At 36.8% G+C, this 16,111-nt stretch overlaps 1 protein-coding gene across 2 annotated transcripts in view; it reads right to left on the minus strand.

Moving 5' to 3' along the window:
* LOC306880216 (connector enhancer of kinase suppressor of ras 3-like) overlaps nt 1-16,111 on the minus strand; it is a 51,574-nt gene that overhangs the window by 1,584 nt on the left and 33,879 nt on the right. For both annotated transcript variants that reach the window (XM_079433589.1, XM_079433588.1), the window contains 8 exons: nt 8,164-8,205; nt 6,748-6,867; nt 6,599-6,658; nt 6,372-6,440; nt 4,809-4,955; nt 3,512-3,633; nt 2,074-2,261; nt 605-691 (listed from right to left, as the gene is read on the minus strand). In XM_079433589.1, the coding sequence (XP_079289715.1) occupies nt 605-691; nt 2,074-2,261; nt 3,512-3,633; nt 4,809-4,955; nt 6,372-6,440; nt 6,599-6,658; nt 6,748-6,867; nt 8,164-8,205 (835 nt within the window). The remainder of the gene's footprint in view (nt 1-604; nt 692-2,073; nt 2,262-3,511; nt 3,634-4,808; nt 4,956-6,371; nt 6,441-6,598; nt 6,659-6,747; nt 6,868-8,163; nt 8,206-16,111) is intronic.

Raw genomic sequence — 16,111 nt, forward strand, 5'->3', positions numbered from 1 at the left:
TTTTTCAGCAAATTTTCATGGGTGAAATCCAGTCATTTTTATAGCAATCTACACAATAAGGAAATCTGAAGATTTTTCCAGACAGATTTCCAGCGGAAAGCTGTTTGTTTTGAAAGTAACGTTTATGTGAGCTATGCTTCATACATTGCTAACAGAGTTAGTTTTTTTTGCCTGCAATATTTCACAGAAAATTTGCTAATGTGACAAGTTTAAGTTACAATGTGACAATAAATTACAGTGTGAAATTTATGCAGATTTATGCTCTAACTCTGCCAGACTACGGACTAAGCAGCAATGTAAAAAAAAAATCACGATGCAACTTTCAACTAGCTATTATAACAGGCATTCTTCAGTAGCAACAAGAAAACAACTCTACATCTGTTTATAGTCTGCTAAAAACATTGCACATGTTTACTGATGAACCATGGGTATACAGAGATTACCCCTTTGAGCTACTGACAGAGACAAAAATGCAATGCATACAGCGTTATCTGACCTTTGTCTGCTCCTTCCCATGTAATTGGGCTTGTGAAATGTTTACATTGACAGCAGTAGATTAACTCGCTTCAGCGGTAGTTTACACACAGGCAGGTGTTGTGCTTACCTTTCCGTCCAAGAGCCCAGGGTCTGGAGGGGGAGTCCGACACGCCCAGGCAAGTGTCTACCGGCATGGACATGGGACGTGGCTTCCCTAAAGCACATGCACAATGAAAACAATCAGTCTAATTGAGTCTTTGCTTGAGCCATGCTGGCTAAGTCTTTTATTCAGAGTGAAAAGAAAGCAGACGTCATGGAACCATATGAGTCTCCTCTTTTATTTCTGTGCAGGTTTTATTTGATTTTGTTTTGAAGCTTTGTTCACAATGCACTCAAATGCCACATAGTTGAATAAAGAGCTTTATTAAAAACTCCACATGTTGTCCTATGGACAATCAGTCAGTAATGCAACCTAACAAGAAACATTCTCAGAATTTTGGTTAATATTCACGAAAGTTTCTCTCAAACTTTTTTTCCAGTAATAGAACGTTCATTCAAAGTTACCAGGGCTTTACAAATGTTCTCAAAACGTCAGCACAAAAACATTACTTATACACAATTTATGGAATGTTTTATTTTGAAACGTTTAACATTCTTTAAATGTTATTACTAGTGTTGTCAAACGATTAATCGCATCTAAAATAAACAAAATTGTTTGCGTAATATATGTGTGTGCACTGCGTATATTTATTATGTAAATATAAATACACACACATATTTAGAAAAAATGTATTTACATGTATATATTTATATTCATATAATCAAATTTATATATAAATATATTTAATATATAAACATAACATATTTTTCTTAAATATATACATGCATGTGTGTCTATTTATATATACGTAATAAATATACACAGTGCACACACATATATTATGTAAACAAAAACTTTTATTTTAGATGCAATTAATCGCGATTAATAATTTGACAGCACTAGTTCAGAGAAGATTCAAAGGTAATGTTCTCTTAATGTTTGGAAAATTATAAAATGGAATGCTCCCTTAATGTTCGCATAACAAAAACCTTTTTAAAACATTTAAAAAACGTGACTTTTTGAATGACCAGAAAGCATTCAGAAATAACATTTTCATAACTTATTTGCAACATTAACAAAAAGTTCTTAGAACATACTATACTATTTGTTAGTTGGGTATTAATTTGATTTCCGTGAACAACTTGGCTTCATTTTAGAACAGAATGAAAGATAACTTTCAGTTAAGTGAGAAGTGTTGATTCAGTCAGTTCATTCATTTAGTGGCTTCATCAGACTGATTCAAACCTTATGATTTTGACTTCTTTGTCATAAAAGTAAGCAGTCAACTAACAGCTCAATTTTTTTGTCATTATATGTGTGGTTTGCATCAGGTTTTATGATTCTTTTTTGCTGTTCAGACTACAAACAACTAAACAGATTTGAGTTTCTGACTAATTTTGCTGTCTGTCTGAAGAAAGTCGTAACGATCAAGTTATCAGTGCGGCTGCTTTGGTGATGTTACAAAATAAAGTCACGTAGGTTGAACAGGTACTGACCTCTAGATGGGGTCCGCTGTCTCAGTCGCGCTTGTGGGATGACGACCTCAGCTGGGTTTGCGCTAGGTTTGCTGTTGTAGTCGCTGATATTTGAACGCCGTCTACTAGCTAAATCCAGAGATGAGTTGGGCGACTCTGAACCTTTTGGTCTCATCTTTACTCCTGCATATTCCCTCGTCTCTGCATCCCTACACACATACAGAGATAAAGAGAGTTTGTATTTACGAGTTTGGAAGTCATAATTACGACGTCAGGTGTGTTCAAGTCACTTTGGCCAAAGCAAGATGCACCTTTTCTACGAAAAATCCAGCAAGATTTCTACAACCCTACTTCTACAAAATGATGACTAAAGAATGTGCATCAGGAGTGCTTTTTATTTTTATTCAATTTATGAATGCGTGGTAAATTGAATCATTACTGTATATATTCTACCGTAACCAGGGGCGCCATAAGGGGGGGAGGTTATGATGGTTGAGGTTATGACGATTGTAAGGGCCCGACGATGGAGGGGGGCCCCCCGAGGGGGAAACGCGATTTACCGAGAGGTACGTGGAAAGCGATCTGTACAGAGGGGGACACCCCTCCCCTCGGACCCCGATTGCGATTTCTAACAAGGAGGAATCCATCCCACCAACACCCACCACCCCCGGAACGCGATCACGATTTCTACCGAGGGGGACAATACCACCCCACCCCCCACCGCGGGGCCCCGAGTGAATATGCTGTCCAGGGGGCCCAAGAAACCGTAGCGGCTGTATACAAATGTCGAATTTTATACTTGCAACTTAGCTAGTTTTATTGTAAATGAAAAAAAGTTCAAATTTACCATCAATCCAGACGCTGCATATAATGCATCCAACACGTCACCAACTTGAAAAATCCATGCTAAGAGAAAGTTTGGAGTCTCCCACTTGTAATTACGACTTTGTGGTGGCAGTTATGTGAATTGAACTCATTAATACGATCTTTCTGTCATGGCTTGAATGCACCAATAGTGTAGCAAAATGCTAACATAAAACTACTGGAATCAATTGTAAGCACATTGTACACTTCAGGACGCTAAGGTATGCATACAGTGCACGTGGCGTAGATTTCGTCACCAGTATAGTACCTGCATAGTGTAACCAATTGTTCTAAATACTAAAAGCTAAGGTTGCATATGCAGCTTGATTTAGTTTTTTGTTTTTCCACAAGGTGGTAACAATACCTGGCAATGAGATGGAACAACAACAACGGAAGACAGCAAAAATTTAGATGGCCATATTTATGTGAGGAAGTCTCTAGTCTCAAGTCAATCATAAATTCTGTAGAAAAATAAATTGGGCTAAGTGAGCATAATTAGTAATGTACTGCAAGGCAGATCACTGTTTTGGAACAGAGCCACAGAGTAACTGATTTAATATGAAGGAGATACCTTATCAGAGAAACAGATACTGACCGTGGGCTGTATGACATGGAAGGAGGAGGAGGAATATAGAGATCTAAAATTGCAGGTTTCTCCGGACGCTTGATTTGCACAGGATTTCTGGATGACTGGGCGGCAGGCACATATGATGGGCTCTAAAACAAACAAAATTATTACTCCCTCATTCTGCCTGGTTTAAGATATATTTACATACGATAGCTGTGAAGAAACCCTTGCTAAATTACATATTATATAATCTTTTCAATGAGATTAGTTGGATCACAGAGCTTATCATTTTCACTAAATCTGAGTCCATAGACCTTTGATCTCAACACTAAATCACTACATTAAGACACTTTGTACTCAAGTATTTTTTTCTTCTCAGGGAACTGCTTTTTTTGTGAGACATGCCAATTTTTGTTGAATGTAGACTTTATTTAAGCCTTTAATTATAGAATGGACATAAATCCACATCATTTCAAGAGTACTGTTCTACTTTTGAAGAAAGAACCGATAATAGTCTTTTTACTCAGTAAGTTCCTGCATGGATTATGTGAATTACATAAACAGATATTAAGAAGGACATTTGTTGGCAAGCAAGGTTTTCATTCATTGAAAGGTATATTATGTAAACTAGATTTTTACACTTCCTGGAATGTGATTGGGGCTTGTTTGCGCAAAACTTTTCACCATAATGCTTACACTTTGTCATTTTTAGGCAAAAATCGTGCCTGATTTGTAATAGCATTCATGTTCATAACACAATTCAAAGTGCCTCTTTATAATGGATTTTTTTTATATAAAGGAAAATATTTTTTTCTTGAGCTGTGGTCTACAATCTGACCTTTAAAAGAATAGTGAGGTGGACTAACTGGACTAATATTAGCTACAGTATTTCTGAAATCAATGGCTGTGTGACATTTGGACCGGGAGTTTAATCAGGTGGAAACACACATCCTGATGTGAAACCCTGCTGCTGGTCCAGCAATCTTAACTGCTATTAATCCGCATAAGTCAGCTGTGGAAGATGTGTAACATCAACATGCATTTTCAAAGGCAAGTTAACGTGTGTGTGTGTGTGTGTGTGTGTGTGGAGAGGAACCCATGCAAAGCCATCCACTCATGTTGAAATAATGAACAAAGTTCATGGACTTTGTCCAAATGTGAAACACAGAAACAGTAGAAAATGCCTCACAAGCGGTCATTTGCATACGACTAACTACAAACATACTACTACAAACCACAAACTAGTCTACACTAGTGTTCAAAAAAAAAATTTTCAGACAAAAGCTTTCTGAGAGGTTAAACTATAGGAGAATGAGGGCAGTACCTGGACGACAGGGGGTCTCCAGCGCATGTTTTTCAGCGGTGCTGGTGTAAAGCTGCAGGTTCCTGATGGTCTTTTCTTCACCATCAGTGTCACATTCTGAGGATTTTCTCTGAGCTTTTCTACCAGATTCTTCAACTGCCAGCCCACCTGAGAAGAAAGCAGTACATCTGTTTATGGGTGACTGTTATCTGTTCTGCTTTCATTTCTTTTATCTACGACTTTCTCATTATTGTTCCTGTACTGCTTGTAATTGCTTAATTTCTCGTAATTGTAATCGTATGATTGCATATATCTTATTTTCTTCAATAAATAACTGTATTTTTCACAATTGCATCTGTATTTCTCATAAATGTGATTTTGTCTCAACGTAAGTTTTTTTTAAATAGCATTTTTTAAATGTTCTTTTATTTATTTGAAACTTTATTTCACACAAAGAGATCAAGTGTTTTCTAAATAATTTTTTTCTAAAAAACTAAACAAAAATATACTTTAATGTCATTTTTATTGAAATGTGTATGTAAATAGCCTTTGCCAACAAGGCGGGCTATTTGCACTTAGTGTAAGTAGACACTCGGTTAAAATAAATTTACATTACAAAGTACATGTTTTAAACGTGTACTTAAGTGTGTTAAGATAGACAGTCATGAAAGTACTCTAAGGGCCAGATTTACTATTGGCTTGCGCCAGCGCAAACCCTCATTTGGGGTTAAAAACCTACTGTCAGGATTTGCTAAAGACACGCAGTGGGAAATTAGCGCTCAAAAGGTGTGGACAGTTATTTTTGCGACTCATCTTATTGAATTTGCATTTGTAGGAGCTTCCCTTTCTATCTGTAAAATTTATGGGAGGAGAGTATTTAAATAACTCACGCAACGCAATTTACTAAGATTTGTGCTCGTCAATTCATTGGTATTTGCGCCATTATTTAACGCCCCCAAAAAAGCATGTCTAAGAGCAGGTGGTATTTTGCACTGGTAGATTGTGCTGGTCATTATGGAAATTAGATGTTGTGTCTGTGTTCTTTAATGTGCACCTTGTCAGTAAATCACCTGCAGAATTTTCCCCTCCCATTGGCGCTTTTATGGAATTGCGCTCTAACGCTAATTTGTTGTTTAGTATGCATATTTTTTTATAAATATACTACAAGTGCACAATCAAGACAATTATGTGCACTTCTTTTTCACAAGGATGGACTTTCATAGAAATGAAACCTGGACATATGAACATAAATGGCAGAAAGTTGATCCTACTGTAGCTGAGCAAATGTAGTCTGAATAGCTTTATGTTATACAAACACAAATGGGTCGGCACCAACCCAATGCTTTCTCTGTAAATATGAGGTGAATAAAAAACAGCACTGATCCAAAACAATGATTAAGTTGTTTATAACAATATGCTTATCCAAAAGGCCTTTCAGCGCTGACATATCCCCCGCTCTCTCACGTGGATCAGGTTTACTCAGTCTAACACACAAGCTCACCATCTTGCCTCCTTTCACTCTTTTAGGGCAGAACAATTACCTATAATCCTCCTCACTATCATGTGATAGATGAATGGACTCACCACTGTTTGTCTGTTGACTTGTATCACCTCATCGCCTGCATGAATCCTCTGAGTTCTGTCTGCTGGAGACTGAAGGGTGAAACACAGACGGACGGCATGAATCAATTGAAGCAATGCTTGTGAGCTCCATTAGTCACAGACTGTGGCTTGAATGATGCTGGACATTGATGCATTAACAGCAAAAAAAGAAAAACTAGTCAAAGCGATCTGTTGTTCTGTTGACTCACATTTTCTGTGGTTCCGGTGATGACGTGCAGCCCATCGTAAGTGGATCTGATATACATTCCCTTTAAAAAAATAAGCAAACAATATGCAGTTGAAAAGCAACAGGCAAAACAATACCAACAGGTCTTGTGCAAAGGTTGTTGACACTCACCAGTCCCTTGCCTGCTTTGATATTAGTGATGGTGACTTCCTCCAAACATGTCATTTGACTTTTCAAGGGGTCAGAGGTCATCCTCATGGTAGACTCACAAATGCCGGTCAAAACACGTGACTGAAATAAACAGAAAGAATAATGTGGTATTTATGATTCATTTGGTCATGATAACTTATCCAGGACTTCCTAAGTGACTGAACAACCCAGGCTCATTATGCAAACATATTATGCTGTTTCTTGCATGTTTTGCAACACTTTTAAAGAGAAATGTCCAGTGAGTGGTTCTAAAACTGGTTGTTGTATGCACTGCAGCAGTTTGTAAATGAAATATCCTGTGATTGGTGCTAAAGGGTTAGTGTGTTTTTGAAATGTACCACTTACGCCCTACGCTAAACCTAACCGAATTGGTTAACAAACGCAAATGTATGATAAAAACGCATTTGTTGACACAACCATGATGCCACTTTAGTGTGCTTTTACTATTGTTTAAGCTCTTTTATCATGATTAATTTCACAGGATTCCAACCAGAGTGCTCTGCATTGCAAATGCAATGCTGTACCAGGTGGGCTATCGAGCAAGTTTACTGTATCAGAATGACATTTGTGATGCAAATGTCAAATTGCATTTGTTTACTATGTACTAGAGAACAAATGCACACAGAGATAATTTGCACAAAAGGAGGCAATTCTAGTGGCTTCCAGAATGAACTGCTCCTCTGTTAAAGCTAGACATGATGTGCACAGGATAATCTCTTGTACATACACTGTAGATGAAATCAAGAAGTCAAAGTTAACCTGATTTGCTTTAAGGGATAGTTCACCCAAAAAGGAAAACTCTATTTCATGGTCTTCCAAACTCATATGACTTTCTTTCTTCTGCAGAAGAAGATATTCAAGAATGTTTTTGTCCGTACAATGGAAGTCAATGGGGTCCAAAACAACATATTTTGAAGCAACATGGAGGTGACTTATCAAATCCAATAAAATCCCAAAGAATCAAAGGAAGCGCTGCTCAATATTTTATCTTGCAACTTATTCTGTTTCACTTGCATATTAAGCAAAAATACGAGAATTTTGTTTATTTTAACATTTATTCCAGTGCCTTGCACCATAGATTTTCATCACAAGTTTTAACCCAATTTATGCTTGTTTTTACAAACTGTCGAAATTATTATATTGCATCCGGAACATTCCTTTTATGGAGATTATGAGATACTGTTATCTACCACAGGATGTTCCAGTGGTTCCTAAGGAAAACATCTCAAACTGAACAATAGAGTTGCATCTCCACACTTAAAATGAACCCAAATGCATCACAGATAACAGCTGAATCTCTGACCTGAGAGACGTTTAAATGCTTGAATGATAAATATGCTGTGTGTCAAATAACTGGCGACAAGACTTTCTACTTACCACTTCTAATATCTTCTCTTCTATTTCAAACACTGTGCAGTCCTGCAATTAAAAAGGGAGGATTCGCATGAGATGCCACATTATGTTGAGTTCCCACAGGAAAATATGGAATGGTAAACATGAAAACAAAATACCAAAGAAAGTATTTAAGAAGTGTAATGTGAAGATTCAAAATATGGAATGTGCAGACAAATACAGTGGCATGCGAAAGTTTGGGAACCCCTTGCAGAATCTGTGAAAATGTGGATTATTTTAACAAAATAAGAGAGATCATATACAATGCATGTTATTTTTTATTTAGTGCTGTCCTGAGTAAGATATTTTCCATAAAACACGATGCATTAAGAGCCGGGGGGGGGGTGTGAAAACATTTGAACAGGATGAAGATGTCCAAATTTTTCTTATTTTGTTGAAATATCATATTTTTCCATTTAGTACTGCCCTTCTGATGCGACAGAAGATACTTGCATGTTTCCTGGAAGACAAATTAAGTACAATTTACCTTGATCTTCAAATTCAAAAAGTTTTCACCCCTGGCTCTTAATGCATCGTGTTTCCTTCTGGAGCATCAGTGAATGTTTGAACCTTTTTTAATTGTTGTGTTTGAGTCCCTCAATCATCCTCAGTGTGAAAATGTGGATCTCAAAATCATACAGTCACTGCTGGAAAGGGTTCAAATATGCAAAAGATGCTGGAAAACTGAAGAATCTGCAGGACATGGAGGATTTTTCTGAAGAACAGTGCTCAGTTTAACTGTTCAGAACAAACAAGGGACTCATGAACAACCATCACAAAACAAAAAAACAGTCGTAGATCATCCAGGTAACCACACACAGTATTAAGAACCAAGGGTTCCCAAACTTTTGAATGGGGTTATTTTAATAATTTCAGCTATTTTTTTGTCTTGTGGACTATATGTAAACATCTTTTATGGAAAACATCTTACTCAGGACAGCACTAAATAAAAAATAACATGCATTGTATATGATCTCTCTTATTTTGTTAAAATTATCCACATTTTCACAGATTCTGCAAGGGGTGCCCAAACTTTCGATCCCCACTGTAGATGGAGAAGGGCCTTTGACAGGATAATTGCTGCAGATTTTGAGGGTTGTGGCGCTTGAGACTATATGAAGAGCAAAAGCAGAGCAGAGACATCGATCACAGCTATGAGCCGCCCATCCCCACTGAGCTCCGGCTCAGTAAAACCATATGTTTCTCTGTGCTTCAGGAGACATCTGTGTGCTTAAAGAGTTCATCAAGATATACCTTAATACACTACTGTTCAACAGTTTGAAATGCTGTTCCTTTTATTTGCAGAGGTTGCATGTAATTGATCACTCTCAACAAGATGGCGAAGAAAGAAAGAAAGAAAGAAAGAAAGAAAGAAAGAAAGAAAAAAAAAGAAAGATCACGCATGGCAGCCATTGTGCTTGGCTCTCCAGTTGTTTTAATGTTTTTGTTAGTTTTTCCTGTTTTTTGTTTGTCTAACATGATCAGTTTTACCAAGGAAGAACTGCTGAACTGCTTCATCAACTGTAAACCTTTCTATTCGCCGCGGGAGTTCTGCTCGTTCATTCTCGTGAGTGTCTACATTCCACCGCAAGCGCACGGGAGCACGGCTCTACAGAAACTCACTGATCTGATCACAGACACAGCACAACAACACCCGGACTCTGTTTTAATCATTCTCGGGGACTTTAATAAAGCAAATCTCTCCCGCGAACTGCCAAAATACAGACAGCACATCACATGTCCCACCAGAGACAGTGATATATTGGATCACTGTTACACAGCGATAAAGGACGCATATCACTCTGTTCCATGAGCCGCTTTAGGACTCTCTGGTCACTGTTTGGTTCATCTTATTCCAACCTACAGGCAGAAACTGAAATCTGTTAAACCTGTATTAAGGACTGTAAAGAGATGGACTAATGAGACAGAGCGGGTTTTACAAGCCTGTCTCGACCTTACTGATTGGAGTGTTTTTGAAGCTGCTGATGATCTGGACGAGCTTACAGAGACTGTAACATCATATATCAGTTTCTGTGAGGATATCTGCATTCCTACCAGGACTCATCTAACTTATAACAAAGACAAACCGTGGTTCACTGCAAAACTCAGACAGCTCCGTCAGGCCAAAGAAGATGCTTACAGGAATGGGGAGAGAGTCTTGTATAAACTGGCTAAATACACACTGGAAAAGAGATCAGAGTGTCAAAGAGGAATTATTCCGATAAATTAAGGATCCAGTTCTCTTCCAGTGACACGGCTTCGGTGTGGAAAGGTCTGAAAGACATCACCAATTACAAGACACCATCCCCCAGCACTGTGGAGAATCAACAACTGGCAGACGATCTTAATGAGTTCTATTGTAGGTTTGAAAAAACACCATTCACACCTCCTGCAACCCCCCTCTCCCCCACACCTGAACTGCAGATAACAGAAGATGACGTGCGCCATGTCTTCAAAAAGAACAAGAGAAGGAAGGCACCAGGCCCAGACGGTGTGACACCAGCCTGTGTGAAATCCTGTGCTGACCAGCTGGCCCCCATCTTCACACAGATCTTCAACAGATCACTGGAGCTGTGTGAAGTCCCCTCATGCTTCAAACGCTCCACCATCATCCCCGTCCCAAAGAAACCCAAGATTACAGGATTTAATGACTACAGACCTGTGGCATTACAAACTAACATCTGTGGTCATGAAGTCATTTGAAAAACTGGTTTTGGCTTATCTGAAGGACATCACTGGACCCTTACTGGACCCCCTGCAGTTTGCCTACAGAGCAAACATGTCTGTGGATGATGCGGTCAACATGCGGTCAGCATTACACACTGCAACACCTAGGCAGACCAGGGATTTATGTGAGGATCCTGTTTGTGGACTTCAGCTCCGCTTTTAACACCATCATCCTGAACACCCTTCAGAATAAACTGACACAGCTCTCCGTCCCCACCTCCGTCTGCCAGTGGATCAACAGCTTCCTGACAGACAGGCAGCAGTTAGTAAAGCTTGGTAAATTCACACCCAACACCCACACCATCAGCACTGGAGCTCCTCAGGGCTGCGTTCTCTCCCCACTGCTCTTCTCCCTCTACACCAATGACTGCCCATTTAAAGACCCCTCTGTCAAGCTCCTGAAGTTTGCAGACGACACCACACTGATTGGCCTCATTCAGGACGGTGACGAGTCTGCTTACAGACAGGAGGTTAAGGAGCTGGCTGTCTTAACAACCTGGAGCTCAACACGCTCAAAACTGTGGAGATAATTGTGGACTTCAGGAGGAACCCCCCTTCTCTCCCCCCACTCACCATCATGAACAGCACTGTGACTGCAGTGGAGTCATTCAGGTTCCTGGGCACCACAATTTCTCAGGACCTGAAGTGGGACAATCACATTGACTCTATTGTCAAAAAGGCCCAGCAGAGGTTGTACTTCCTTCGCCAGCGGAGGAAGTTCAACCTGCCACAGGAGCTGCTGAAACAGTTCTACTCTGTCATCATTGAATCCATCCTTTGCACTTCAATAACTGTCTGGTTCAGCTCAACTACCAAATCTGACCTCAGAAGACTTCAGAGGGTAGTCCGGACTGCTGAGCGAATCATTGGTACAACCCTCCCCACTCTCCAAGAACTGTACTTATCCAGAGTGAGCAAAAGGGCTGGTAAAATCACTCTGGACCCCTCACATCCAGCACACTCCCTCTTTGAACTGTTACCGTCTGGTCGACGCTACAGAGCTCTGAGCACCAGAACGTCCAGACACAGGAACAGTTTCTTCCCTCAGGCAATCCATCTCATGAACACTTGAACTCTTAACAATAAACATGAAACACAAAACACTATCATACTTTTTTTATTTCTATTTTACACACAAACTTATTACTTTTCAAATTTGCACCTAACATACCTGTACATACCGAATTGTCTATTTTGTATATTGTGTTTGTGCTATTTGGCACATTGTCCATTTTTGTATATTTGTACATTATTTATTTAATTTTTAATTTTTATTTTTTATTATCTGTGTCCTGTCCTGTTGCTGTCATTCCGTCGCACTGTGGAGCTACTGTCACTAAAACAAATTCCTCGTATGTGCAAACATACCTGGCAATAAAACTCATTCTGATTCTGATCATGAGACAAATTACTATTTCTATTTTAATTAAATGTTATTTACATTTTTAGTTTTTCAAATAATCTGACCATAAAAGCAGTTCACACAGGAGACATTTTCTCATGTTTAATGTGTTTGTGTGTGCATGTTCATGTGTTTATCTGTTATGTGGACGTGTTTAAATGCAGCTAGACATCTTAACACAATAGAATTTAATGTATGAGTCTTGAGAAGTGGTCAGCATGTTTTTTAATATTCAATTCAGAAACAAAAGTTTAAAATTATATATAATTTCAATTCTAAATTAATATTTTGAATTACATTTCTTTTTAAATTTTTTACAGTTTTGTTATTTTGCTTTTATAATTTGTATTATTTTTTATGTATATAATATTTTTTTATTTTTTATTTATTAGTTTTAGTTTGTTTCATTTCATTTATTTATTATAGTCTTAGTTATTTTAGTACATTAATACGTTGACAACTAGCTAAACTTTTATTTTATTTAAGTTAATATTTATTTTATTTCAAGTACAGAAAGTGTTTTTCTGTTTTTTGTTTTAGTTAACGATAATAACCCTGGTTACATATGCATTACATTTAATAACTATTGTCACAATTTTACTAAACGTTACTAAAAGGATAAAAAAAAGAAAATGTGCACTCAATAAGAATGTACTAATTCAAATATGAAAGTACTCATAAAATAAAAAAAATAATATTTCAAAAATAAATTATGATTAAATTATTATTAAAATGTAAGTTTTTTTTAATGGAATTTTTGAACAGTTTAATACAAACTTGGTGAATGAAATGTGTGCATACCTGCACTTTTTACCTTACAGACCAAATAAAAGGTTTTTTGGTATAAATTGATGTATATACAGTAGGTTGGTTAAGTGATGTCAAATAATTTTTTTGGTAACCATTTTTAGTAACCATTTCAAGTAACCATTTTTGGGTTAACTTTTTTTTTTTTCAGTGTGCAGTGAATGTTTGCAAAGCTTTGACTAGAAGATCAAAGCTAAATATAGCTGCGAGCAGCGATGACGGGCCCAAGCCGTCAGCATACGCCACCCCGGTGGCATCGATAAAACGGTGCCCAGCGAGCACACACATTACAGTAACCTTCTGGCAGTTTGGTTTTAAGGGATACGGCAATTAAAGGGTTAATCCAAACCATCAACTCTGTGAAACACACACACACACAGAACATATAAAACTTTAAATTCTGTGAAAATTTATTTTTCATTGGTAGTTGATGTTAGTTAATGCATTTACTAATGCTAACAAATGAGAAATTATTATAGTTACCAAAGCTTTTAATGATTTATAAGCATTTTTTAATGATTTATTTTTCCATTAACTAACATGAATAATTTTTTCTAACACAAATTAATAAAGTAAAAAATATATTGTTAATATTTAATGTTATTTGTGAATTAACCAATGTTAAAAAACAACATTATTTAACTGTTGTTAATTTACATCATTAATAAATATATACCATTTAATGTTGATCAAAATCAATTCCAAAATGTGTTAATATATTATTAAATTTTAAAGTTTTATCTTTTGAACATGACTATTTTTCTAATATAAAAAATATTTTGTTCATTGTTAGTTCATTGTAAGTTCATACTTACAATGAAGAATTAACATGCTGTAAAAAATATATTTCATTGTTAGTTCATGTTAATTAATGCATTCCCTACTGTTAACAAATGAGACTTAATTATAAAGTGTTATCAAAACCTTTAATGCTTTATAAGCATTTTTTAAGGATTTTATTGAGATGTTTAAACAGACCCTCTCTCTCTCTCTCTCTCTCTCTCTCTCTCCCCCTCCACACTCACTGAACTCACACAGTCAGTCACCCACCCAGTCACCTACCGCAAACATTAGAAGCACAGAGACAGGAGAACTCTGATAGTTTTTAAATTTTCTCCTCCGCATAGTGTATTGTAAATTCATGAAATTAATCACATATCCTCAGACTGTATTGTTCTGTGTATGTAATTTTTTATGAAGTGTTTGGAAGCTGCTCTTAAAAGAAAAAAAGAAAAGAAAAGTTTTCTCTTTTTTACTGTAACTTTAATAAATTGCCATTAAATCATCGTTCAAGATATCCTAAATCCGTCCGCAATTTAGCATCTTCAGTATTTTGGCATCATAAGAAAAAATGTTTGGTGTGATTTACGTGTTTCTGTTTGGAGGAGTATGAATTTGTTTACAGCCTGTTTAAAAACAAAACCCACATTAAAATAAATATAGCCGACTTCCTGTTGGTCGTAGCTAATGACTGTAAATTAGAAAGTTGTCCGAATTAATAAGAACAATTTATGTACCGAGTTTGGTGTCTGTAGCTATCATTATATATATATAAACATTAATAATTATATACCATTTAATGTTGATCAATATTAATTCCAAAATGTGTTAATATATTATTACATTTTAAAGTTTATCTTTTGAACATGACTATTTTTCTAACATTAAAAAGATTAATAAATGCTTTAAAAAAATTGTTCTTTGTTAGTTCATACTATCATGGAAGAATTAACATGCTGTAAAAATATATTTTTCATTGTTAGTTCACGTTAATTAATGCATTTCCTAATGTTAAGAATTGAGACCTTATTTAATGATTTATAAGCATTTTTTAAAGATTTTAAAAAACAGACCCTCTCTCTCTTTCTCTCTCTCACCCAGCTCCTCAATCCACACAGTCACTCACACAGTCACTCACACCCCACCCCACCCCCACCCCTCACTCAGATGCAGGCTGGCAGGGAGCTCTCACTCAGCAGTCTAAGAGCTCTCTGATAGTTTTTAAATTTTCTCCTAAGCATAGTGTATTGTAAATTCATGAAATTAATCACATATCCTCAGACTGTATTGTTCTGTGTATGTAATTTTTTATGAAGTGTTTGGAAGCTGCTCTTAAAAGATAAAAAAAAAATATATATATATTTTTTACTGTAACTTTAATAAATTGCCATTAAATCATCGTTCAAGATATCCTAAATCCGTCCGCAATTTAGCATCTTCAGTATTTTGGCATCATGATAAAAAATGTTTGGTGTGATTTCCGTGTTTCTGCTTGGAGGAGTATTAATTTGTTTACAGCCCGTTTTTAAAAAAAACCCACATTAAAATAAATATAGCCGACTTCCTGTTGGTCGTAGCTAATGACTGTAAATTAGAAAGTTGTCCGGATTAATTAGAACAATTTATGTACCGAGTTTGGTGTCTGTAGCTAAAACTAACCCCCTCATTTTTGACAAAAGGTGGCGCTATAGAGTGTCTCTTCCACGCCCGTTTATGAGCTTTTTCCAGTGTCTAACTATCATTAATACTGATATGTGTGTTGAGTTTCATGACATTCTAAACATGTTATCTGCCTCAAAATCACCAGAAACGAATTTTCAACTTTGACACGTTGCCATGGCAACATAATTTTAGATATCAATATTCCCTTCACAGTTTTACATCGGCCGTGTTTTGACATTATTCTGGTGAAGTTTGAAGCAAATCGAGGTAAAAGAAGATGCTGAATTCAAAGCATTTTGAAAACGACACACTTCCTGCAGCCAGTTGGTGGCGCTATAACTTTCAGTCATAATAGTCACATCTATCCGATCGGCATCATACAACGAACAAATCACTGAAGTTTGATCTACATCATACAATGTATGTGGACGTTATTAGGCATTTCCTGGGTCTCATTTTTCGCCATAACTTCATCGCCTCGCCACGGGCAAACCGTTCGACATATCAAAAATATCTTCGCAATTTAGCGTCCCCAATGTCTTGAGATCATGTTCA

Source organism: Barbus barbus, assembly GCF_936440315.1.
Source record: "Barbus barbus genome assembly, chromosome: 14".
Taxonomy (NCBI): Eukaryota; Metazoa; Chordata; class Actinopteri; order Cypriniformes; family Cyprinidae; genus Barbus; species Barbus barbus.